Source organism: Cricetulus griseus, chromosome 7, assembly GCF_003668045.3.
Source record: "Cricetulus griseus strain 17A/GY chromosome 7, alternate assembly CriGri-PICRH-1.0, whole genome shotgun sequence".
In the NCBI taxonomy this organism is placed as follows: Eukaryota; Metazoa; Chordata; class Mammalia; order Rodentia; family Cricetidae; genus Cricetulus; species Cricetulus griseus.
This window is the reverse complement of record NC_048600.1, coordinates 73,216,749-73,242,949: the sequence shown is the minus strand read 5'-3', so window position 1 is coordinate 73,242,949 and position 26,201 is coordinate 73,216,749. Positions and strand designations below refer to the sequence as shown.

The 26,201-nt window shown below is 49.9% G+C and overlaps 2 protein-coding genes across 2 annotated transcripts; both read left to right on the top strand.

Annotated features, from left to right (window-relative positions):
* Positions 1 to 1,607: 1,607 nt before the first annotated feature.
* On the top strand, positions 1,608 to 3,617 carry LOC113836809 (gap junction gamma-2 protein). Its single transcript, XM_035447981.1, has one exon. The coding sequence runs from the start codon at positions 1,617 to 1,619 to the stop codon at positions 2,937 to 2,939; it is 1,323 nt and encodes a 440-aa protein (XP_035303872.1). The 5' UTR covers positions 1,608 to 1,616; the 3' UTR covers positions 2,940 to 3,617.
* Positions 3,618 to 14,954: 11,337 nt separating this feature from the next.
* On the top strand, positions 14,955 to 23,990 carry Iba57 (iron-sulfur cluster assembly factor IBA57). The gene is made up of 3 exons (XM_027427359.2): positions 14,955 to 15,329; positions 22,258 to 22,598; positions 22,787 to 23,990. The coding sequence occupies exons 1-3, from the start codon at positions 14,989 to 14,991 to the stop codon at positions 23,179 to 23,181; spliced, it is 1,077 nt and encodes a 358-aa protein (XP_027283160.1). The 5' UTR covers positions 14,955 to 14,988; the 3' UTR covers positions 23,182 to 23,990.
* Positions 23,991 to 26,201: the final 2,211 nt, after the last annotated feature.

The following is a 26,201-nucleotide window of genomic DNA, read 5'->3' as shown; positions in this document are numbered from 1 at the left end:
CAGAGAAGTAGAAGGGGTAGATCCTGAAGGTGTAACAGCCTGTGAATGTGCATGTGTGGCTGTGGGTGTATGCATGTGTTCCTATGTGTGCATGTCTAAGTGATCACATAAGCTCACTCTTCTTTATGAATGAGCATTTGATTCTTTGCATGTGTGGTTGAGTTGGTAAATAAGTATATATGAGTCTTAGCATATATGAATGTGTGTGCTAGCGTGTGTGTGCACATGTATATTTACGAATGTACACATCTTTGTGTATACATTTGTGTCTGAATGCATATGAGTATACATTATGTCTATGTGCACTTGTGTGCATGTGACGATAACTGTATGTTGTATGTGCATATGGATGTTTGCATATATAACACACATAGGCACACACACTTGTGTGTGTATGCACATGAGGGTGTGTGTCTCTGATTGCCTACATGCGGTCCCAAGAGGGGATTCACAGATGTGAGGATGTGGGGGCATTTCCTCAGGAATCCCTGTTGTCCTGCTGGCTGCCCCCTCTTCCTGCCCTGAGGGGAGAGGCCCTAGCTATATAAAGAGGCCTGGAGCCGCCACTCCCAATGCTGTCCATACCTGCTGCTGCTACCACCTAAGCCCTGCCAGGGGGAGGGAGCCTGAAGTGTCATTGTTGAATGTTTGGGGGACTCCTGCCCCAAACCTTCCCAGCAGCAGGTACTAACTGTGGTAGCTGTGAGGAGGGAGGGTAAGCATCGAGGAGCCGAGGAGCCACAGAGCCCTTCTCTGATACGTGTCTGTTCTAGAAAGAGTTGGTCTAGATGTTGCCATCTCTGAGGCACACAGGTGCCTAAGTGTGGCTGTGTATCAGTCTGTAGCCTCACCAGACATGGTCCTGCCTGGATCTGGGCACTGTCCAGGGGAGTAGGACCTGGGGCTGGATAAAGAACCCTGGATGGCCTATGAGCAGTGGGAGGAGGTAGCTGACAGGCTAGGAGCTGCAGGACTAGCAAAGGGCTTGGGGAGGATAAGGGTCATTTACGGAAGGGACTTCCAGAGCTGCTTGCAGGGTATGGAAGGAGAAAGGCTGGGGCTGCTGGAGGGTTGGGGAGAGCTGGGGGCTAAAAGTAGTATGGTTTGGAGATGGGGGCCTCAGGACTATGGGGTACTGTTCTGACCACAAAGGCTGGGAAAGCAAGCAGCAGAGCAGGTTTGGGGTAAGCAATAGGAGAGTGGTATCCAATCTGGGGCTGACTGAGCTGGACTGGCGCTTCCCTGGCGCTTCCCTGTTTCCCCCTCTGCCAATTAAGGCAGCACACAGACTCTTTGGCTCTAGGGGCCTGGGACAGAGGTGCACTTCCCACAAGCTGGATCTTTCTTGGGGAGCTTTGGGAGAGAGAAGATGGGAAGGGCAGGGGCAGGGGTCAGTGGGAGATGCTCTGTCCCCATCCTTAGCACATAGGGTGAGGATGCAGATGAGGAAGACCTTTTCTGCAAAGTAATGAGCTCAAGGTCATCTGGCGTGTGTAAGTAGAACACAATTGCTGGACGAGCCTGCAGGCCCCCTAATTCTGGGCCCCTAGCAGTTCCCAGTTGTCCCCTGCTGACCACCAGTCATATATGCCTGTAGGTCCCACCTGCTCGCTCCCATGACCAACATGAGCTGGAGCTTCCTGACGCGGCTGCTGGAGGAGATCCACAATCATTCCACCTTCGTGGGCAAAGTGTGGCTCACTGTGCTAGTGGTCTTCCGAATTGTGCTAACAGCTGTGGGTGGAGAGTCCATCTATTCGGATGAGCAATCCAAGTTCACCTGCAACACGCGACAGCCGGGCTGTGACAATGTCTGCTACGACGCCTTTGCGCCCCTGTCGCACGTGCGCTTCTGGGTCTTCCAAATCGTGGTCATCTCCACGCCTTCTGTCATGTACTTGGGCTATGCAGTCCACCGCCTGGCGCGCGCCTCGGAGCAGGAGCGCAGACGCGCCCTCCGTCGTCGCCCTGGCCCCCGGCGCGTGCCCAGGGCGCAGCTGCCACCACCGCCTCCTGGCTGGCCAGACACCACCGATCTGGGCGAGGCGGAGCCCATTCTGGCGCTGGAGGAGGAGGAGGACGAGGAGCCGGGGGCACCCGAGGGCCCTGGGGAAGACACGGAGGAGGAGCGCGCAGAGGATGTGGCTGCCAAGGGGGGCGGAGGTGATGGCAAAACGATGGTCACTCCTGGCCCGGCAGGGCAGCACGACGGGCGGCGGCGCATCCAGAGGGAGGGCCTGATGCGTGTGTACGTGGCCCAGCTAGTGGTAAGGGCGGCCTTCGAGGTGGCCTTTCTGGTGGGCCAGTACCTGCTGTACGGCTTCGAGGTGCCGCCCTTCTTTGCCTGCAGCCGCCAGCCTTGCCCGCACGTGGTGGACTGCTTCGTGTCACGTCCAACCGAGAAGACGGTCTTCCTGCTGGTCATGTATGTGGTTAGCTGCCTATGCCTGTTGCTCAACCTCTGTGAGATGGCGCACCTGGGCCTCGGCAGTGCGCAGGACGCTGTGCGCGGCCGTCGGGGAGCCTCAGTGCCTGGTCCTGGCCCCGTCCCGCGCCCGCCGCCCTGCGCTTTCCCGACCGCCGCCGCCGGCCTGGCTTGCCCTCCGGAATACAGCCTCGTGGTGCGCGCGGCTGAGCGGGCGCGGGCTCACGACCAGAACTTGGCTAACCTGGCCCTGCAGGCACTGCGCGACGGGGCTGCAGCGGCGGCGGTGGCCGCGGATCGGGACAGCCCTCCATGTTCAGGGCTCAATGCAGCCTCTAGGGGGGCACCCAGGGCCGGCGGCCCAGCTTCCGGAACCGGTAGCGCCACATCGGGGGGCACCGTTGGGGAGCAGGGCCGGCCGGGGGCTCAGGAACAGCTGGCTACAAAGCCCAGGGCTGGCTCTGAGAAGGGCAGTACAGGCAGCAGGGATGGAAAGGCCACGGTGTGGATCTGAGGGCATTGGGGAGAGCTCAGGGAGTGCCTGGCATGAGGGTTCAATGGAAATCTTTCCGTGGCCCCTGACAGATCCCCTTAGGGGCCTTTAGAAGAGGAAGCAGAAGACCCTTAAGAGGGACTGGCTCCTGTACCTCCATGCAGGATGGGAAGGGGAGTCACCAGGGTCTGATCTGTAGCTCCTAGGGAGGGGGAGATGGGGCAGAGCTGTGTCCTCCGAACTGACTTCCCCTCTAGGCTGTTAAGCAGGATGACCCCTCCCTGGGCCTGCCAGCACTTCCTTCTAGGCTCTCCTGTAGCTTCCCCATAGGATGGAGGTGTCTGGCATGAACCGTTTGGGGACTGTGCTTATCCTCATTGTAGCAGCAGACGGATTCCTCTGCAGCCCCCCTCAACCCTTACTGAGCCAGAGAACTCCCGGCTACTTCCAGCTCTTGATTCCCTGTTTGAGACAACTGAGTGAGACCTGAAGGACGCCCTAGAGTACAGCCTCCTCTCCTAGAGCTGAGGTAGCCTGACATGGGCCGTTTCTAGGACATCCTGGAAATTCTGTCATGCCTTGCTGCTTAGATCCAAAGGCTGTGGTCCAGGGCTGTGGTTTTGGCCATGTTGGAAAAATTAGAGCTCTGGGGAGCCTGTCCCCATCTTTTGTGCCCTTCTCCCTGTTTTAAAGCCAACTTCAGGAGCAAATGAAATAAAATAAAACTAACTTTTTGTTTATAGCTAAGTGTGTATGTGTGTTTATATGTCTAATGGTCACTGTGCACCTGCATGTGGGTAACCATGTGTTGTGGGTCTGTGTCTGAGCGCTCAGAAAAGTATTCAGTGCAGTTCACTGGGGGGAGGGGCAGCTTAATTGCAGGGAGGCTGGGAGAGGAGACCCCTCCTCAGGGACAGGCTTGGGAATAAAGCTGGAGACCAAACCCTGGATGTCATCAGACCTATGATGGTGCCGCTTGGTGCCAGGCAGCATGCCAGGGACGGGTGGTGTGGGGCTTGGTGGAACACACAGATGTCAGAAACAAAGAACAGTCAGGCAGAAGGTCAGTCGGCAGCTCAGGGGACAGTCCATCTTGTGCTAAAGGTGTACAGTGTTGGTCAGGACAGCGGTGTTGACTTTGTAGATGTGTGGGAGGGCAGGGGATAGGAAAACATAAGCCACTCTTAGCCAGAAGCCATTTCAGAGCAGACTCTAGGTGACCAGCTGGCTGTAAGGACCAGGACAGCACTACACTTCCCAGCTACACATCCCTTCCTGGAGTTCCTGAGCCAGTCTCACCTCAGCCTCAGTCTAACCTTAGCATGCCTGGAATTAGATATAGAAGGCTGAGTTCCTTTCCTTCTGGAGCCCACATACCTGTTCCCAGGTCTCAAGAGTACCTTACTTCAGCTGAGCCCTGCTCCCAGTGAACCCTGCCTTCAGGTGAACACCACCTCTTGTGAACCTAGCCCTCAGCTGAATCTTAGTCCCAGGGGCATCTAGCATCCAGGAGAACACTGTTTTAGGAAGCCCTGACTAGTCTAGGTTGCACTTCAGCGGAACCCCATCTCCAGGTAAGCTGCTTCAGGCTGAGAGAGCTTCATCCCTAGGAAATCACAGAAGGCCATGCTGGGAGTGGAGCCTCGGGAGGGAAAGGTAAACCCAACCCCAAAGCAATGTCTTTCCCAGTGGGGGTCCGGCTGATGGTGCCCCTGCTGAGAAGCATCCCTGTTACAAACCATTTGTGAATGTGGGGTTGTGCTGTTGGGGTGTCATCATAGAGTGGAGACAGGACTCTATGCTGTGGAGAGGGACATAGAGTCAAATATGCCTGTTAGCCGAGTACAGCTCTTACTCTCCTGCCTGTTATAATTAGGCCTTCACCTGATTGGGCAAGGCCTACCCGACTTTGCTTGGTCTACTGATTCAAATGCCATTTATCTCACAGAGAAACACTTTCTCAGACACACCCAAGGCATCAGTTTTAATCAGTTATTCTTAGCTGACACTGGTAACCTTATAGAGTCTGATAATGGGATAGGTGTCTATGGCTTGTAACGGTCAGAGCAGGCTATTGGTGTGTCTGTCTCTAAAGATTCGTTCTGTAATATTTTTTTAGTGTTGGAGCCTTCAGACTGTTCTCCACTACTTTTTTTCCTTTCTCTTTCTTTTCTTTTCTTTTCTTTCTTTTTTTTTTTTTTTTTTGACAGGGCTTCTCTGTGTAGCCTTGGCTGTCCTAGAACTAACTCTGTAGACCAGGCTGGCCTTGAACTCACAGAGATCCACCCACCTCTGACTTCTAAGTTCTGGGAGTAAAGGTCCAATACTTTTTAAATGAAGTATGTGAACAATTGTAAATTACAACATAATAATTGGCCAAGTATGTAGGCCCTGTGGGTCAGCCTAGCGAGAGAGATAGAGTAAGGTAGTGTCCTTTTTAGACAGAGGAGGACAACTGGCAGAGCTGAACCAGTTTCTCAGTGGGTTCTATGCAGAGGCCTCAAGGTTTACAAGGAGACATTTGCAGAGTAGCAGGTTTACCAAGGATGTGTGAACAGTGAATGCAGAAGCTGGATCCAGAAAACAAACAACCCAACTGAAATTAGTTAGAAGCTGAAAATGTAGCTCTAAAGCACTCCTTCACATGAATGCTGGACGGGGCCTTGTGAGCATAGTGCCTCTGTAAACAAGTTCCTTCCCTGTTAAGTGTAGCATGGAAGCTGTGTTTTCAAAGATGGCTGACCACATGTTCTTGCTCTCTTCACCTCCTGTTCTTCCTTCCCTTGAATCTTCTTGGTGGGCTTTTCCTGAGCCCTTACTCGACTGCCTTATCTCCCACCCAAACAAAATTCTCCCACTCCTTCAATTCAGCTAAGCAGGAGTCGCTCAGTTCAATCCCTAGTTTACATACAGGCCTGAGCCAACCACACTCAGGTACTGAGCATGAAAATGGCCCAGCCAAGTCCAAGTCAACTGGAAACTCAGTTCGGAGTTCCCCTCCTTGTAGAGAGCTGCTTCTCTACCTCAATTAAGCTTTGCTTGCCAGGCGATGGTGGTGCATACTTTTAGTCCCAGCATTCGGGAGGCAGTAGCAGGAGGATCTCTGTGCGTTTGAGACCAGCCTGGTCTACAAGAGCTAGTTCCAGGACAGCCTCCAAAGCACAGAGAAACCATGTCTTGAAAAACAAAAAAAACAAAACAAAAACAAAAACAAAAGCTTTGCTTTTCCTTCTGCTCTCCTCGAGGTTATTTATTTATTTATTAATTTTTTATTTATTTATTTACTGTGATCAGCTTTGAGACAATGAACCTGGAAGCTACTATCTCAGAATGACTTAGGTAGCCATTGCTTTTCTGGAGCTCCAGTTCCTTGGGTTAAACCCACTCAAGTCAAGAAATAGGCTTTGTCACATTCAAAGATTCCCCTAACACTAGAAGACACATAGAGTTCCCATTGTGGTGAGTCTGGAGGCAGGACAGCTTCTGTTTTGGGGAAAACCTCAGTTTAATCAGCTACATAGAGAACACAGTATGCAGCATGTCACCGCAGCTCCTGTGAGTTCCGTTTCTCTGCAGACGCCTGACTAAGAGCTGCTGCCTGGAAGCACACAAAGCTCCATTTTGCAGGTGAGTCAGTTTGCTCCACCTCCCACTATGACTACTCCATAATGGGTACCTCGTATATAGAGTTGTGGTCTCCCACAGCCATGGGTGCTGCAAGCTGAGGACCAGAGTTGCTGTAGGGCTGGCTACTCCTGAGGCCCCTCTTGGCTTATAGACATCATCTTCCCACTGTGTCCTCAGTGCCTGGATTAGGGCCACCCTGATGACCTCACTTACTCTAAGCACATCTTTGGTGGATGAAACTTTTCAAGGCAGGGTTTCACTGTAGCTAAGGCTACCCTCAAACTCCTGAACCTCCTGCCTCAGTCTCAGTGTGTACCACCATATCAAGTTCCTTAATAATTTTTTTCAAGACAGGGTTCCTTTGTGTAGCCTTGGCTGTCTTGAAACTCCCTCTGTAGACCAGGCTGGCCTCAAACTCATAGAGATCCACCTGCCTCTGCTTCTTGAGTGCTGGGATTAAAGGCCACTGCTGCCCGGCTCTTAATAATTTTTGAGGCCCTGTCTCCAAATGCAATCAGAGTTCACAGAGTTTAGGATGTCAACGTACATTATTTTCCCATATCTAGAGGTACTTGCCCAGCTGAATGGTCTGTGTCCATGGAAAGAGAGACCCCTGACAATGATAACTTAGGTACTGTTGTTGTTCCTCCCTCATAGTCAGAGTGTCCTGGTTGTCCCTGGACTGTGCTGGTTAAGTACCAATCTCTGTGCCATCCACAAGTCCTACCTTTAAGTGCAGCTCCTTGACAATGTGGACATCACTACAATCCTATATGTGACCCTAGATAGAGAGGGTAGCAACAAACTAAAGGACAAGTTGGTACAAGTTCAGGTTGGTGAGACAATAAGTTTATTAGGGTTATTTTAGGAACATGGGTAACTCCATAGGCAGCTATATTGCCAGGAAGTCCCCTGGGCAATTTATGGACATCTACAACACTGGAGAATTCTACATGCATTTGTGGATGGCTCACAAAAAGCTGCACCATTGGAGAGTCCCCTGGATGACTTGCAAATAGCTATGCTATTGAAGAGTCTCCTCCTCGAACTCCCCAGGATCCTTCCACCACCTGTATAACCTTGGGAAGAGGTGGACCTAATGAGGAGTTCTTGAAAACCCCGTGAACCCCAAGAGCTTCCTTGCTCCACTCATGAGAAATGTTAATGGCTTATCTCATGAGGGTCCCGAGTAAGTGGGTGATCACAGTTGCTCTGGCTCAAGATAGCATTGCCATGTTCTACTTGGAGGAAACAGCTAAAGAACATGTGATTTAGCTCTGAGCCCCAAGCTGGGCTGTGGCCTCTCACTGTTAGCATGAGATGCTCAACTCTCTTTAATTTCCTGAGGTTGAGGTCACCCAACTACTAACCTAGTGCTTATTAGCCACTTAGCTTTATGCCTCAGTTTCCCATTTCCCTGGGATAAGCACAGGCCACACTGGACACTCCTGACCAATACCCATCGCTACCCTCCTCCCTTCCCACTTTCTGACCCTGAGCGTGCCTGTGGCCTGGCTGGAGGGCCAGCCTAGTCCACACTGTATGGCAGCCATGCCTTGCTGGCACAGGATCAATTGGGAACTGCCTCTGTCTCATCGCCATCCGTTTCCATAGCCTTAGCCAACTGGCTGCTGCTCATGAGAGTTCGTGGAGGGCCAGGGTGGAGAGGGGCATGTTCAGAGACACCCCCAGAATAGGGCAGCTCCCTTCTTCCTCTGGGAAGGGAGGAAGCCTAAGGAGAGAAAAACAGGAAACTACCTTCATCCTGGGAAGTGGGACCTGGGACCCCTCCTGGCCAGCTTGCCAACTTTCCCACCCCTCCTGATGGCGGCAGGACCTGGGCCCAAGAGAGATGTTGGTGATGACACCAGTTGCAGCTGGGCTCTGGGGATTGAATAGGCTCCTCATTTCCCTGGCGCTTTCAGGAGCCAGTCTGTAGGCCCCTCCTCATGCAAGCGGGCAGCAGTCTAGGCACCAGCCTTGTGGAGGTTGCTGAGCATGGAGCTGGTATTTTGAGGCAGAGTCCAGAAGGTTTCCTGGGCAGAGGCTGCAGCCATCACCAAGACACCTCATCAGACAAGTTCCATTTAGTTTCCCTGGAGTCATTTACATGGCACTAACCATGGCTGCTAGCCTGGGCAAGCATGGAGGGAGCTTTCTGATGTATTCTGAGTGATTCCAGCTAGGGTAGATTTCTTGCTTGTCCTCCCTGCCCTCCCTGCCCTCCCTGCCCTCCCTGCATGGGTGGGAAGCCCATTTCTCCTGTGCTGGACAGGGACAAATTGATGTGAGGCCTGAGGAATGTGACCCCTGGCCCTATGGGTGTTGCCCCCAGCCAGTGTTGTCCTGCTCTGGCTTCTCTGATGTCCTCCCCCAGGCTGGCAGGGGTTGCTAGGTCACCCTCAGGCCTAGGGAAGAGGAAGTTGTGATCTTCCAGGGGCACACATTCCAGCTTTAGGGAGGGTTAATCAGGAAGCCTGCAGCCTGAGGGGAACTGAGGGCTGGAAGACATTAATGGGGGTCTGCCTGGACCTCAGTCAGAAAATATTACTCATGGTAGTTAACGGTGATGGTTGATGCTGGGCCCATAGTGATCCCGGGCCTTACAGGATCTGAGGTAGACAGGAAGGCTTTGAAGTTCAAGTGCAGGGCCTGAGCCCTGATCTTAGCCGGGGGATACATGTTCAGCCCCTGCCAATCTTTCTTTTTGAGACGGGGTCTCATATAGCACAGGTTGGCTTGATCTCGCTATATAGATGAGGGTGACTTTGAACCCAGGATCCCTCTGCTTGTGCCTCCCAAGTGCTGGGATTAGAGGCATGCACACCATATCCTCCTCGTTCAGGCCCTTTGATAGAGTTCTAACTGGGACCACATTTTTTGTTTGTTTGTTTGCTTTACCCATATTGGCTGAGCTGCTGCCCTAGATTTAGGGATCTGGTAATGAGCTTCAAGGAGGTTCTCTGCTTGGCCAGATTGTAGTCTCTGACTGTGCTCGGCCTCGAAAAATCAAGCTTTATCAAGAACCCTGCTGCATCAGTTTAGTGAGAATCCCCTCCCTGAACACTCAGCAGCACAGTCCTTATGCCCCAGTCGGAGATGATGCTGTGTGCACACCTGGCTACCTCCTGCAGGAACTTGTTGGGTGGGCTGGGCTAGATAGAGTCCCCTTCACCAGAAGTCTCCTCTTGGTTCCTCTCCAGTCACCAACTGCCCTGCTCCTGTAAGCTACCACTGCCATGTTGTTTAGGGAGTGGAGCCTGACCCCTCTGGGACTGCAAGGCCCTGCTGTTGTGGTTCTGGCACCTATCAGCACAGTTGCAGAAATGCATATGCATGCATATGTGTGTATGCATTCAGAACCCAGAAGAGGTTGTCAGATCCCTCCAAGCTGGAGTTACCGGCGTTTGCAGGATGCCTGGCTTGTTACATGGGTGCTGGGATCCAAATTCTGGTCCTCATGATTATGTAGCAAGTGCTCTAAATCAGAGCCATCTCTCCAGCCCCCATAATAGCTTCTTTAACCTTCACAACTATCATAAGGAGTATTTTCTTTTGGCTGGACATGATGGCAACTCATCTTTGATCTCAGCACTTGGGAGGCAGACACCGGTAGGTCTCCCTGATGTAGAGGCAAGCCTGTTCCACATATGGAGTTTCAGGCCACCCAGGGTTACACAGTGAAACCCTGTCAAGAAATTTGCTTTTCCTACATGAAAGTCCCACCTGTCTGGAGCTCATAAATACAAAGAAGGATGTTTTCAAGTCTTTGATGTGTTGTGTAAGGAGTGGTGCACTGAAGAGAAACAAGGACCTGGAGGCTGACTTGAGCAGGCAGGGTTCTTGCAGAAGATTGCTGGAGCCACCCTGAAGTTGGGAGACCCACAGCAGGGGAAGTGGTCCCTTCCAGGAGAGAGGCCATTTGCTCAGGGTGCAGCTTCTGAGCAGGGCCCTGGACTATCACTCTTTGGAGAAGTATATGGTACAGTGGCTACAGCTCCATCAGCTGCAGCTCCCACCACATTCATCCACTTGAGTTCAGCAACTCCTAGGAGGACTCGAAATCATGTCTAGGCTTGTTACAACAATAGAAGAATGAAACCTCTCCTTGTCCCCAGGAGACACTTGAGATGCTGATGTTCCTATGGTTCAGCAGAAAAGATCATCAGCAGCAACAATAAAATTGGCAGAGCTGGATGGATAAGGCAAAGCAGCCGTGTGTGGACAGTTGGCAAATGGAGGTAATAGGACACTTGTTTATTATTCCATCACAGCCTCTGCAGGTTGAAATGTTAGTGTAAGGCTGGGGACACACATGCCATGGGTTGAATGCTCCTACCCCATCTGGACTAACAACCTAGGCATTCTTGGTGTCCAAAGGCTTGTGGTGAAGTGTTAGCCCTTTGGTGTTAATCTAAGCTGATACAGACAACCAGAATTTGCAATGTACTGGGTAAGATGCGTTACTTTACAACAATTTGGTAAGTTTATCTTAAACAGAGTGTGCTAATAGTACAGAAATTGCTGACATAGCACCATAGATCGATCTATCTATCTATCTATCTATCTATCTATCTATCTATCTATCTATCTATCTATCTATCTTTATTTATTTATTTAAAGACAAGGGTCTTACTATGCAGCCCTGGTCTGCCTGGAACTTTTCTATGTAGAAGAACAGGCTGGCAGCTGAGCAGTGGTGGTAAACACCTTTAATCACAGCACTTGGGAGGCAGAGACAGGTGGATCTCTGTGAGTTCAAGGCCAGCCTAGTATACTAAGTGAGTTCCAGGACAGCCTCCAAAGCTACAAAGAAACCCTGTTTTGAAAAATCAAATCCAATCAAATAAAAAATTAAATAAAATAAAAAAGAGACCAAGCTGGCTTCAAAATCACAGTGATCTTCCTGCCTCTGCCTCCTGAGTGCTGATTTATATATCACCACTCTCTACCTGCTCTTTCTTTCTTAATAAACTATCTCTAGAAGAGGGATGGAGAGTTCACTCAGGTTAAGAGCCCTGTTGCTCTTATAAAGGATCTGAGTTCAGTTCCCAGAACCTATGTGGTGGCTTATAACCATCCGTTAATGCCAATCCTAGGGGATCCAACACCATTTTCTGACCTCAGTGGGCACTAGACATGAACATAGTGCACAAACATCCATATAAAATAATGAATAAAAATAGCATAAATTATCTCTTTATTTCTCACCATGTGTCTTGGGTGCAGTCCTTTGTCCTGGTATGGTAGAAGCCTCTGAGAGCCATGGAAAAGAAAAAGAGAAGCCACATGGGCTGAGCAATGCCCTTGAATGTATGTAAGCCTGATTACATCTCTCTTCCATCCCCATCTTTGCTTAGTGATCCCAGAGACCGTGAAGGGAAGGTAGGAAGGCCACCAGGTGGTTTAGTTTTTGCCATGCTTGTTACACTCTCACGTGGTGTCCTGTTTCTTTGTTCATTATCACACAACACTGGGACCCAAGAGCCTGTAATCAAGTGCCCTTTGAACTCAGGCCTGAGCTGTTAACATTTGTAACTTAGATAGGGGCCCAACACTAAGCACATTTTCTCTTTCCTTCTCTTTATCTCTGGATTCTGGTAAAAAGCCCAGTAAATATGCTTTCCGTTTCCCTACTACTCTGGGCTTTCTGTTTCTGTGACCTTGACTTAAACAAAAAGGCTCTATTCTCTATGGGCAGTGGTGGCACATTTAAGCATTTCAGCAGCTCGGATGGGATAGACAGGGATGGATTCTGGCACTCGGGAGCCAAAGAATACTGAGTGTTACAGCTCAGACGGAAAGGTATTCTGGCAATCAAGAGCCAAGGAATACCACAGGTCACAGTAAGCAAAGCAGCTTACAGCCCAGCTTCAGGGAAAGGCTTCCCCAGTGTATCAGCTCTGCTCTGGCAGGAGATAGTTTCCCCGGTGAAATTGTTACAGTTCAGTTGTGGTATAACAACTCTGCTTAGCCATGGGAAGGTTTCCACGGCAAAAAGTGTTACAGCCCTGCTCCGCTCTGGTTGTCTCTGTTCCAGGGAAAGAAGGTCTCACCCAAACCTCATTCAAGAGTTTTATTGGGAGAAAAGAATCCAGGAGAGTGGCTTACAGAGAACAGCCCAAACAGCCAGAAGCTGAACAGGCACAGGGTTTATATAGGGATTTTTAGGGGGTGGAGTTTTTCCAGGGAGATTTCCAGGGTAGGGATTAGTCAGATTTCAATCCCTGAGCTCAAAATGGCTAGATCTCCTGCTCAGGGATTGGTTAGTTTTCTGCACAGTTTTAGGGTCAGATTTGGCTCTGGTTTCAGGGCCAAAGTGTGTTTCTTTCACTGGTTCTTTTTGGCCCTTTGGCTCTAATTTTAGGGCTAGGGTGTATTCCTTTCACTGTCTCTGATTCCAGGGCCAAAGTGTGTTTCTTTGGCATTGGTTTCAGGGTCAGGGTGCACTTTTTTGGTTCTGGTTGCAGGGCCAAAGTGTGTTTCTTTGGCTCTGCTCAGGGTGTATTTCTTTGGCTGGCCCTTTCCCCCCTACATTACATGCCTTTAATCCCAGCATTTGGGAGACAGAGGCAGGTAGATCTCTGAGTTCGAGGCCAGACTGGTCTACAGAGTGAGTTCCAGGACAGCCAGAACTGTTATATAGAGAAACCCTGTCAAAAAACAAAACAAAACAACAACAAAAACCTCTGTTCTCTAAGAATTTCCAGCTTACTTATTGACTTCTATTTCTATAAGGGCTACTATTGCTATAATGAAACACCATGACCAAAAACCAAGTTGGGAAGGAAAGGGTTTATTTGGCTTACACTTCCACATTGTGGCCCATCACTGAAGAAAGTCACAACAGGAACTCAAACAGGGCAGAAACCTGGAGGCAGGGGCTGATGCAGAGGTCATGGAGGAATGCTGTTTACTGGCTTGCTTTCCACAGCTTGTTCAGCCTGCTTTCTTATAGAACCCATGACCACCAGCCCAGGGATGACACCACCCACAATGGGCTGGGTCTGCCCCCATCAATCACCAATTGAGAAAATGCCTTACAGTGGGATCTTATGGAGGTATTTTCTTAATTGAGGTTCGCCCCTCTCAGATGACATTAGCTTGTGTTGACATAAAACTATCCAGTACACCCACTCTATTGTTTTTCTCTTAATTGGTAATAAAATTGCTCTCAAGTTTCCTTTCCAAGTCCATTTCTAAACTCTTTTGCTAACAAGACTATGAACCTACAATAGGGAACCCCAGAACCAAGAACAGGTTCTCAAAGAGACATCTATCTGTACAGTCGTTTTCATAGCAGTATCACGCCCAGCATTCAAGTGCCCATTGACACCTGAATGCATAAGGGAAACTCGAGCATGCATGTAACGAAATACAAGTTTTATAAAGGGAAGGGAATTCTAACACGTGGTATGTGGATGAATGCTACATAGAAGAGCCAGGTCCAAGACGACAAGCACTGAAGCTTCAAACCCACAAGAACAGAAAGTAAACTCTGGGTGCCAGGGGCTGTGTGTGTGTTACTATGGAGATGAGAAAGTTCTGGAGTTGGATGGTGGCAAGGGCTGTGCAGCAGTATGAAGAATGCTGACCCGAATGCATTAAAAGTGGTCTTGCTGGCTGGTTTTCATCAACTTGACACAAACCTAGACTTATCTGGGAAGCGGGTATCGTGAGAAGATGCCTTCCTAAGACTGGCCTGCAGGCAAGTCTTAATTAAGATTAATGGCTGATGTGAGAGGGTCCAGCACACTGTGGGTAGGTGCTCTCGGGGTCTATCAGAAAGCAGGCTGAGAAGCCCCATAAGAAGCAAGCCAGTAAGCAGCTTTCTCCATGGCTTCTGCTTCAGCTCCTGCCCTGAGTTCTTTAAGCAATGGGTGTGACCTGAAAGTTTTTGGCTGAACCGAACCATTTCCTCCCCAAGTTGCTTTTGGTAATGTTTATTATAGCAATAAAAAGACAGTGGTAAAAGATGCTAAATTGTATACTGTCTATATTTAACTACAACGAACTAAAAAATGCCTGAGTAATTTTCTCTCTCTTTTCTTCTGGGCAGTACTGGGGAAGGAAACGAAGGCTTTCTGCCTGCTAGAAAGTGCTGTACCAATGAGCTATCTCCAGCCCTCTTCTTGCTTTTTATTGGAGGCAGGATTTTAAGTTGCCCAAGCAGGTCTTGAACCGGCATCCTCCTGCCTCTGCCTTCCAAGAGACTGGGTGGGATTGCACGCCGGGCCCGACATAAGATGGCAAATTTCACGTTTATGTATTTAACCGGCTTGAACAAAACCAAATAGGGGAAAGGGCGTCGGACGGCTCCAGCCTAATCTGAGTTTGCGCACCCATCCACAGGCTGAGGCCCCGCCCACTTCTCGCCCCACGCACGCGCGCTGCCCGCCGCCGCCAGGGGCCGCTGTGGCGCCCGCCCTCACTTGCGCCCAAGATGGCAGTCGCGGCGCTGCTCCGGGGCGCGGCTGCGGGGCGCGGAAGCCCGGCCTGGAGCTGGCGGCAGAGCTGGATCCCGAAGTGCTGCTCGGTCCGTGGCTCCGGCCTTCTCGGCGGCAACCCAAAGGACGGCGCAGCTTGGACCTGCTTCCGGCTAGACGAGCGCGCCTTAGTGCGCGTGCGCGGTCCGGACGCTGCACCCTTCCTGTTGGGACTATTGACCAATGAGCTGCCGCTTTCCGGTCCTCCAACCGGCGCGGCTCAGCCCTCTGCGCGTGCGGCGTATGCCCACTTCCTGAATGTGCAGGGACGCACGCTCTATGACGTCATCCTGTATGGGTGAGCGTGGGCAGCAGGGCGGGGCAATAGGAACGGAAGCGTGCTGGGGGAGTTGGCTAAGGAGCAGGACTTTGAGGAGTGGTTGGGTGCTCCAAGGGGGCGATGTCCAGGCTAAGATTCCCCGGGGATGCTGGCTAGACACCGTTGAGAAGAGGCTGAATTAGATAACTCTGGAAAAGGCTTCCAAAGGAGGATAATCTAGATCTAGAGAAAGGGTTCCCTAGAGGCTAATGTCCCGTGGAAGGCTCCAGGTTGGGCTAGTTACTTGCACAGAACCTTTTGCCTCGGCTCCCAACCAGTCAAGTCAGAAGCAGTTTTACAGTGTCTTCTGGAGATACGCATCTTCAAGACGGGGGCGTCAGCCCTAGTTGTCACTCCCTTCTCACTGCTTGAAAAGAGAGACCAGTGGGCCTTGGGGCTTTATTCAGAGAGCCATTCTGCACAGCCACTCTCCACAGTGACAGATTGTACCAGTATTCTGAGTATCCAGTTTGTTCCTTGCTTCTGATTCCCCTATGCAGTGCCAGCTGTTTGCCTGAGTGGTCTCATCACCTATGCAGAAATGACTGTGGCTGTAAATAGCGTTTGCTGGCCAGTCTGTGACTATAGCATTGAGTTCTCAGTTCCAGGACCTAAGACCTGAAATCTCAGCACCATCTAGCAGGCATTTGTGTCACAGCCAGAGTTGAAGACCCACCCTCCCTGGCCTGTCCTTGGGCTGTCCCTACCAGAGTGAAGGCCTGGCTGCCTGTCTGAGCTGCCTGGTGTCTTTCTAAATTGTGTTTTGGTAAGCATCTCCAGTAGCCACCTAAGTTCTCAGAGTCAGAATATGTGGAGATGACTCATGTCTGGAGGGTCTTTCCTGAACCCTTGAGGATGGATGGCCATTCTAGGATGAAAGTGGTCACTGAGAGTTGGCAGCCATGACATCATTATCCAGTAGTTGTCTGCATTCTGTGGGGGAACCTAGAGCGTCTATCTCCAGGTGTTGAAAGGCCATAATAATGTGCCATCTAGAGATTTTTTTTTCTGTGTTAAACATCGCCTAGTGGACTTTCTGAATCTAGAACTGAGTCAGCAAAGACAGCTTCTGGGCCAGACCCAGCATGATGTTTTTGTGTATAGAGTTCTGTGAGAATACTTGAACATCCATTTTCCTCCCTCAGCCTGGGACAGTGTCTTCCGGGCACTGTGAGGGCTGTGGTGGCTAAGACCCTTAAGTCTAAACCAGTCACTGCCCTTTGTAGAAAATACCCATGGACTCCACTCTGGAGACTTGGGCCTGACTACATTTCCAGGATGCCATCATTTCTTCATGTTACCAATAGGCTGCTGGGTGTCCTGGGCCAGCATGGAGAAGCTATTGAAATGCTAGTCTTTGGTGGCTTTCACTCCTCATGGTGGTTGGCAGTGCTTGGCCATGAGGTGGCAGTTGTCCATGGAAGCAGGAGCATGTGGATGCCCTCTGGTGTAGTAGACCCTGAGAATCTGCAGGCTTGGCCCTACAAGTGTTTACCACTCTTGTGGATCTAGTATAGGGACTCCTCTACTCTTAACAGCAGCCAGTGTTATAGCTCTTGTATGGACTCAGAAGTTGGAATTCCTTAGTTGTTAACACCAGCCATTGTCACAGCTCCTCTGACCAGGGTCTTAGACCCTTGGCTCTAAAGGTTTGATTAACAGCTCTCTGGAGCTCTTTAGTGATCTGGGCCTGAAGTTTCTCTTTTCTGGCTCTTTGCAACCTTTTATCTTTTTCCAGGCAGCAGCTCTCCACCCCCTTGCTATCTCTCTGCTTTTGCTGTCCTCCTTTCTGCTCTGGCTGTTGTTGAATTGCTCAGCTGTTGCTTCAGCCGTCAGCCAGCTGGCAGTCTTGCCTTCTCTGTAAATTGGCTTGTTGGTTGTGGCCACCACTGTTGTTCCGCTGCCTCTGCTGACCTCTGCTGTTGCTTCTGCTACTTTCTCTGCTACCAGCCCAGTCTCCACTACTAAAAGTCAGCAAGAAAAGAGGATTGAGAGAAGCCGTTAATTGGGGCTGGTGCTCTCACACTAGGGGTGAAGTTCAGGGCAAGTCTCTCTACAGACACCAAGTGAGCTGTCATAGCCCCAGAGGGGCATTTGGACCACTCACAGACTTGCCTATTAGCACCTTCACTGTGAATGACTGAGGATTATGTTTTGGACAGTCATAACTCTGTGTCTTCAGCAATAGTTAACTGGAGTCCCTCATCTAGATACCAGGGTGATGCTTTCCATCTGGCCTGGGTTGGAAATAGTTGCAGCATCATCTAGAGTTCATTGTGCTGTTAGCTGTGGCTGCTGGCATAGTGTAGTCTGGCTCACTATTTGACAGTCCTTTTGCTGAGGGAAGCAGGGGAGAGTCCCACAGTTGCCAATTAGTAAATCACCTGTACCCAACATTCATGCTTATTCATAATAAAATAAGTACCAGGGTGGCATGCAAAGAGAAGTTTAAGTAACTTGATAGGACCTAGAACTGCCTAGGAAACAAATCTTTAGGCATGTCTGTGAGGGGGTACTAGATATGGGTCACTGTGGTGAGAAGGCCTACCCTGAATGAGGGCAGCACCATCCTGTGGCTTGGGACACTGGAGTGAATAAAAGGAGAAAGCAAACAGCATCAGTTTTCATGTCTCTCTGCTTCCTGATTGCAGATGCAGGGTGATCTGTGGCCTCAAGTTCCTGCTACCATGCCATCTCTCAAATCGACTGTACCCTCACACTGAGCTCGAATGAATAGCTCTTTAAGTGGCTTCTTTTCACACACTTGGTTACAGGAGTGAGAAAATTCACTAGCTTTAGGTGGCTTTTTTTTTTTTTTTTTTTTTTTTTTTTTTTTTTTTTTTTTGGTAAAGGAGCTCATGTAGTTCAGACTGATCTTGAGTTCCTATATAGCAACCCTGAACTTAAGATCTTATAGTCTCCACCTCCCAAATACTGGGATTACAGATGTGTGCCACCACGTTCAGGTAATAGTGATTTTTTTTTTTGAGACAGGGTTTCTATGTGTATTCCTGGGTGTCCTGGAAGTCATTCTTCACACCAGACTGGCCTTTAACTCACAGAGACCCTCCTGCCCCTGCCTCTTGAGTGCTGAGATTAAAGGCATGTGTCATCACTGCCCAGCAGCTAATAATGATTTAAAAAGAACAACAAGAAAACAAACAAAAGACACACAAAAAAAAATCACCCAGAGTTTTACAGTGCTCAATACTGTTCCAACTTAGGGATAGGTTAGTCTCTCAAACATTTATTTCTTTCTCTCCTAAGGCTTTCATAGCTGCTATTTTCCTTAATTATCTAGGGCTTTCTGTTTCAGTGATTTTCGATACAGGTGATCCTTGACCTTCCATGGTTGGCCTTGGATCCCCTCCCCGTTTTGTGGTTCTGTGGATCGAACCCAGGGCTTCATGCCAGCACTCTACCAGAGGTGTATCCCCACCATGGATTTAGGATTTCGACTGTGGTGGTGCAAAATGTATATTCAGTAGAAACTACAATTGGAATTTTTAATTTGGATTTTTTCCTAGGATCTTTGGCTCGACATTCATAGTACCTGAAGTAGCTATGAACCACAGGGCTATTGGAGATGTGTGTGTGTGTGTGTGTGGGGGGTGTATGACAACACGTGTGCTGTGTTGCTGAGCTACGATGTTCAGCAGGGTGGGTGTATTTAAGGTCTGGTGGGCTTGTTGAGGTGAAACTCCAGTAGAAGCCGAAGACTCATTCTATCTGATCATGGCTGTGAAGATACTGCCTGTAATGTTGTCTTGGGTCCCATTGCTTTTAGGTTGCTGTCCCTTTTGTCTTTCCCTGAATCCTCTACCCTTAAGAAACCAGCTGTCCTTTGAAGGACTTTGGTTTGATTTCTTAGGGCCTTTTTCGTCTATTCATATTTTTTATACCTGACAGAGTTATCCCACCAGTTCCTATTAGTGAGCTGTCCTTTCTATCTTTGTGCTATAGGGTACGTGCCCTAGTTTTTGCAGCCTCAGTACTTGGTGTGTGACTTGCTGTTCTGTATGTCCTCCCCTTTTTAAATTAAAAAATATTTATTTTATGTGCCTGCTTGTTTTGTCTGTCTGTATGTCTGTGTATCTTGTGCATGCCCGTTGATAGTTGTGAGTCATCACGTGGTGCTGGAAATGGAACCAGGTCCTCTGTAAGATCAAGTGCTTTTAGCCACTGAGCTATCTCTCCAGCCCTTGGTCTCACCTATGAGTCTTAACTCTGTTCATGTGCCAGGGAATACCTGGAAGGGGCTACAGGAGGGGCGGATTAGTTGAGAATCCAGGTTGTTCAATGTCTTGTGAAGCCCTCCCCCTTTGATTCTCATCCAGCTCAAGGTCCTGTCTCTCCTCAGCAGTTAGGAGAGAGGTCACAAATGGGTCTCAGGCTGTTTGCCTGGCTATGGTCTTTCTCTGCCAGGCACCTCTCTGCATTTTTTTCTTCTCCTTTTCTGTCTTTGTCCTCTGTGTCTCTATTCCCTTCTGTGTCTCTATTGATATCTCTCTCTCTCTCTCTCTCTATATATATATATATATATATATGTATATATATATATATTTCTGAAATGAAATATCATTTAAAGTTCATTTAAATACTGATTTATTTGTGTGTGTATGTACCTGCTTGTTTGTGTGTACACTATGTATACACAATGCTTGTGGAACCTAGAAGAAGGCATCAGATAACCTGTAATTAGGGTCACAGACAGTTGTAAGCCGATGGATTTGGGTGCTGGGAACCAAACCTGAGACCTCTGTAAGAGCAGCAATTGCTCTTAACTGCTGAGCTGTATTTCCAGCTTCTAATTTATTATTATTATTGTGTGTGTATGTAATTGTATATATGGGCATGTGTGCTTGCCATGAAGTGTGTGGAGGTCAGAGGACAACTTCGTAGAGTTCTCTCCATTCATCTTTATGTGGGATCAAATTAAGATCATGCATCAAGCTTACCCAGCAAACACCCTTATCTGTTGAGCCATCTCATCAGCTCTGATATCTGAAATTAAAAAAAAAAAAAGTGTGTCTGTGTGTGGGTACGTGTGAAAGCCAGAGAGACACTGTGGTGTCTCTATCAACACTATATTGTAAGTTTTTTTACACTTATTTTTTTAAATTTATTTTGTGTTTGTGTGCACATGCCATGGTGTAAACTCAGAGGTCAGAGGACATCTTTAGGGAGTTTGGAAGTTCTTTCCACTATCCTGTTCCTAGGGGCCAAACTCAGGTTGTCAGTCTTGGCATCTCATCAGCCTTGCTGGTGCACTTTCTACCAGTAAGTTTAGATCTGTCTTCACCCGGAGCCAGAGCGGCTATGCGATCCTGTCCTGGGAAGGACTGTGGACAGTAGCCTGGCTCTAAGCTGTTTTTGTGTAGCCTCAGCCTCTGTCTGGACAGTGTGCTCTCCTAGTGTGTCTGCTCTACTCTGGTGCATGCCCTGGGAGGGGGAACCCCAAGTCTGCCTCATCTCTCCAGCTCCTGCAGAGCACTGGGTCTCTGTTTCATCTGCCTGGGCACAGGTCAGCTTGGGTCTCTGTGGTCTCAGGCTACAACTTGGGTTCCAGACACCTTATGATTGGCACTGAGGAACAGGAAGGCTGGAGGAGGAGGACGAGGCAGGTGTCTGTGCACCTAGTTGCCTTCACAGGAACTGTCTCCCCGGTGGTGACTGTACACCCTTGGTCTGACAGTCCATTTGTGGCCCCGGGTAGACTTGGCACCCCCTGGTGTATTCATTCAGTCCGTTGCAGGATGTGTGGTACCCAGGCCTTGATCTCCTATTTGTCCTTTACCACCACAGCCTCTGAGAACCCAGCGCTCTGCCACTTGCCCTCCCCCAATCTAGTGGGGTGAGATTCTCCACCACAGATCCTAGGTAGTAGGTGACCAGGTCTGCACTAGCCATTGTAGGGTCTCTGGACTCAGCAGCTGCCCAGGATAGTGCTTCATCTACCTCTGCCACAGCTCTGCCATACATGGCAGCTGGGAGCTGCCTGCCTTGCTCTGTGGTCGTAGCTGTGGTGTATGGTTCTGTCTCCACGCAAATTGTGCAGGTACAGCCCTCTATGGGTCTGAGCGCTTTCTGTGCATAGGTCCCATCAGTACATTTGATAAGCTCTGCCATGTGTGGGCAGACACTGTCATCTTTTGTTGGTTCCTACAGTGCATTTAGTTGCCTGTATGGTCATTCCTCTGAAGGTGTCTTGTGTGGCTGAGGGCAGGGCTCTGTGTGTCTTTCCTTGCTTCCTTCCTTCCTTCCTTTTTTTTTTTTTCCCTGGCACCAGGCTGGCCTGGAACTCACAGAGATCTGCCTGCCTCTGTCTCCGGAGTGCTGGGATTAAAGGCGTGCGCCACCAACGCCCGGCTCTTTTTTTTGTTTTGTTTTGTTTTGTTTTTTTCTGAGACAGGTTTTTAATTTTTAATTTAATTTAATTTATTTTTTAAAGACAGGGTTTCCCTGTGTAGCTTTGGAGCCTATACTGGAACTCACTTTGTAGACCAGGCTGTTCTCGGACTCACAGATATCCACTTGCCTCTGCCTCCTGAGTATTGGGATTAAAGATGTGCACCACCACTACCACCTGACCTGTCTGGGTTTCTTGACAAGATTGAGGTTTGCCTGCCCCCAATGTGTCAGAGCAGACCTATACATCCTAGGTCTTGGCTCTATACATTTGCCATTCGGCTGTCTGCCTGTGTTGAGGCAGTCTAGAGGCACAGTCTCATGTCATTGTGGGTATGTATGGCCTTAGCCAGCTATGGGTATAGCTCAAGGGACACAGACTATAGCCTGGAGGGGCAGCCCAGGATACTCTTCTTTGTGTTTCTGTCTTCACAAGCTTGGTGAGCTGGCACTGGGCAGGAACTCTAGCCATCCCTAAGCCTGTGTCTATCTCCTACAGACTCCCTGAGAGCACCAAGGAGGCACCAGGCTTTCTCCTGGAGTGTGACAGCTCTGCGCTGGACACCCTGCAGAAGCACCTGGCCATGTATAAGATCCGGCGGAAGGTCACTGTAGAGCCACATCCAGAGCTCCATGTGTGGGCTGTGCTACCCTGTGACCCCCAGACCCCTGAGGCTGCACCACTAGAAGAGAGGGTGGAAACTACCACCATCCTCACCCGTGACCCCAGGACTGTACGTATGGGGTGGCGGCTTCTCATTCAGGATGATGGCCCAGCCCTGGTACCCAGGGGACAGCTTGGGGACATCCAAGATTATCACATGCACCGGTACCAGCAAGGTATGAGTAGGGTGATGTGCCAGTCTAGTGTTGGGGAGGGGTGGGGAGATGCAGGGGGACCAGGTAGACCCCAGAAGGGGCAGAGAGGTTGGGTGGAGTTGGCCTGCAGGGCTGGACTTCCTAAACCGCAGGCCTGCACTTGTTGCTGGACGTGGTATACTCATTCTCTTTGTTTTTGAACCCCATAGGCATCCCTGAAGGGATCTGTGACCTGCCCCCAGGGATGGCCCTACCCCTGGAGTCCAACCTGGTCTTCATGAATGGCGTGAGCTTCACCAAGGGCTGCTACATTGGACAGGAGCTGACAGCCCGCACCCACCACACAGGTGTCATTCGCAAGCGCCTCTTCCCTGTGAGACTTGAAGGCCCCCTGCCTGCCAGTGGCATCAGTCCTGGCACCTTAGTGATGGTGACTGCCACAGGACAGGCAGCAGGCAAGTTCAGAGCTGGCCAGGGATGTGTGGGACTGGCTTTGCTTCGGTCAGAGACAATCAAAGGTCCTCTCCACATAAAGACTTCTGAGAGCCAACAGGTGGCTGTGACTGCCTTGGTGCCAGACTGGTGGCCCACAGCTGCCAAGTAGCTGGATGCGCTGAAGCTTCACTGGCCTTAAAGTTACCAGGTGCCTCTGAGCCTCTGCCCAAGGTCTTCAGCTCTGTGTGTTGCACCCCGTTGGGTATGAGCTTCTTCTCTTGGGGCATCCTGGGACACAGCCATGTGTTCCAGGCTATGGATTGGCTGCTGCTTCTTGCAGAGGGTCTTCCTCTTGTAGGCTGTCCTCTCCCAAGAAGTCTGTGACTGAGAACAGAGTAGCCAGGATGCTGGGAGAGGGAAGGGTCTGAGCTCCCCTTTGGACCAGATTCTGAAGATTTGATATAGTCCATGGGACAAGGCGAGGATGAGACATGTGTCCAGCCCAGGCTTCTAACCTTGTTTACCCTTGGAGGAAGGTACTCTGTGTGCCTGCAAAGTTGTTGGGCCAGGAATGCTGGCTTTGTGTTCTCTTGAAACACATCTCAGGGTGGGAATTGTTTGGGTTGTGTGCAGGGTGGGGAGGTTGGATCCCTTGTACTGGGATATGTGTTCTGTGAGCCACAGGGACAGCATGTCCACTGTCCCAAGGGCTCTTCTCACTCCTCAAAGTGAGCTGCTGTGTTTTCACACTCCCAGGAAGCTCAGGAGGAGTGGCTCCCAGGGCTCAGGCCCATCTGGGAGGAGCTTCTTCGTGGCTAACTTTTTTGCTGGTTTAGTATGTCATTGTATGCTTTTAGAAGGGAGTGACTTGCTGGTGGGGTGCATACCTCCCTCTGAACCACTTTTTCTAATCTTTGTAATGTGAACTTGGGGTCTTGCCACAAAGCCTAAGGACTAGTAAAGTGTGGTCTGCAAACAGCCCCTTTGATCCTCTTGTTTCATTTTGGGCAGGTCTGGTAGAACAGACCCATGGGACAGCTGTCCCTGGAGATCAGTGACCACACCAGATAAAAGCATCCCACTGTTGTATCTATCTAGCCCTGGTTGGTCTTCAACTTGAGATTCTCCTGCTTCAGCTTCATGAGTGCTAGATTGACAGGCATGTACCACTGTGTTTCCGCAACATTCACATCTCTCTCTCTCTTTCAAAAGATGTATTTTGTTTTTATGTCTATGTGTGTATGTCTGTGTATGCACATCAATGTATGTTTGGGTGCCTATGGAGGACAAAAGAGAGTATCAGATACCCTGGAGTTAGAGTGACAGGTAGTTCTGAGATGCTGGACATGCATGATGGGAAATGAACTTGGATCCCCTGCAAGAGCAGCAAGTGTTCTTAGCTGCTGAGCTTTCTCTTCAGATCCAGTACATTTGTTTTAGCAGAGTTCCATGGGCCATACTAGGCTGGCAGGAAGTGGGGAGGCGCCTGAGTCTAGGCACAGGGAGTGGGTGCCCAGGCTTCAGGGTGATGGTGGATAGCTCTGAACTGTTTTCTGCAGTGCCTTCAAGGGGAGACCACAGAGGGCTGGAGTGAGGGGAGCCTGGGGCAGTGGAGACTCTAAGAACTGTGACTTTGGAGGCTACCTAGGCTAGGGATCTAGGCGCACTCTATGCTGAAGTGCAGTTTGCAGCAGCTTAGGAGGCATGGGGATTGGTGTGCCCTGAGTAGACTAGTGAGTTGGGGGTGGCCTCTCTCTTAGGCAGGATGTGATGGGGGCATCCTGACTGGCTTCACTCCCCATGGTATTAAATGTCAGCGTTGGGGACAGGGACCTGGCAGACAACTTGAAGGATGGATTACTTTGGCTCACGATTTCGGGGAGTTGCAGTTCACAGTAGAGTTCATGGCACTGGGAGTGTGGCAGAGTCCCTCACATGGCAGGGCACCAGGAAGCAGAGAAGGGGCATCCACAGGCAGGTATACCCTTTGGAACACTCCACAGGTTCCACAGCCTTCGAGGTGGTGCCACCAGCTGAGGACCACCATGAGATCAGATATGAGCCCGTGGAAGGCATTTCTTATTCAAGCCACAGCACAGGCTATATACCTAGGCTGTGCAGCTCCCAGCGTGGCTGGAAGAGCCCATCTGCCCTGCTCAGACGGGTTGGCTGGCTTGGTCTATGACTGCCTTGTGCCCAGTGGCTGCCTCTCCACTCAGGAGCAATACTGCAGTTGTATTGGATGTTGAGGTAAAGGATAGAATCAGCTGGGCTCTGGAAGCCTGTGACTGCTAGGCTCCTGCTGACTCCACCTGGCAGCTTTTAAAATTGACATGGGGACCTCTATGGATTCCAGGCAGCTTCTTTTTGGGTTGCAGTCATGTGACTGGCTTTTGCCTGCTTAAATCTGATGGGGAAGTGCCCACACAGGTTGGTGCCTCTGAGCCTTGTCCCCCACACATTCCAGCTTTCAGGAGACCAGAAAGGTTCTAAGGCAGTCTCATTGGGTAAGGAAAGGACAAGTCCCAAAAGAGGCACATGCTGCTTTGGGTCGAGACACTGCCTCATGCCCGCTGCCTGCTGTTGGGCTCACCTGCTGCCTGCTGCTCTGTCTCAGAATTTTAGAAAAGCAGTCCCCCACACTGGAAGAGCTAATGGGAGGAGTCAGCTCTGCACTGGGCTGATCTACAGGGACCTTAGGACCACTCTTAGTGATCAGGCGTGCATTTGGTCTTCATGTTCTCACTGGGATCTGCACGGACCCCAGTATAGACACTTGAAAACCATTAACTGTTTTCCACTGTATTTTGCAAAAAGTACAAAGCTGTGAAAAATAAACCAATTAAGGAAAAAAAAAGGTGTAACTGTTATTTTGGAGTTTTTGTTTTGTTTTTTGTTTTGTTTCTTTTCATGACAGGCTCTTACTGTGTAGCTCTGATTGTCCTGGAACTCTGTAGACCAGGCTGGCCTAGAACTCACGGAGTCTGGGATTAAAGGTGTGTGCCACAAAGCCTGGCTTTTTTTTTTTTTTTTGAAAACCTCCAAAGCAGGCTTTGGAGAATGTATTCCTAGGATACAGGGTCCCAAAACTTTTGACACCACATTCCAAGGTAACTAGCTGTCTGTTCTGCTGTCTGCTAAGGTGGTAGGTCAGGAGTGGCCTTGGGAAAGTCCCCTGGAACCTGTGAG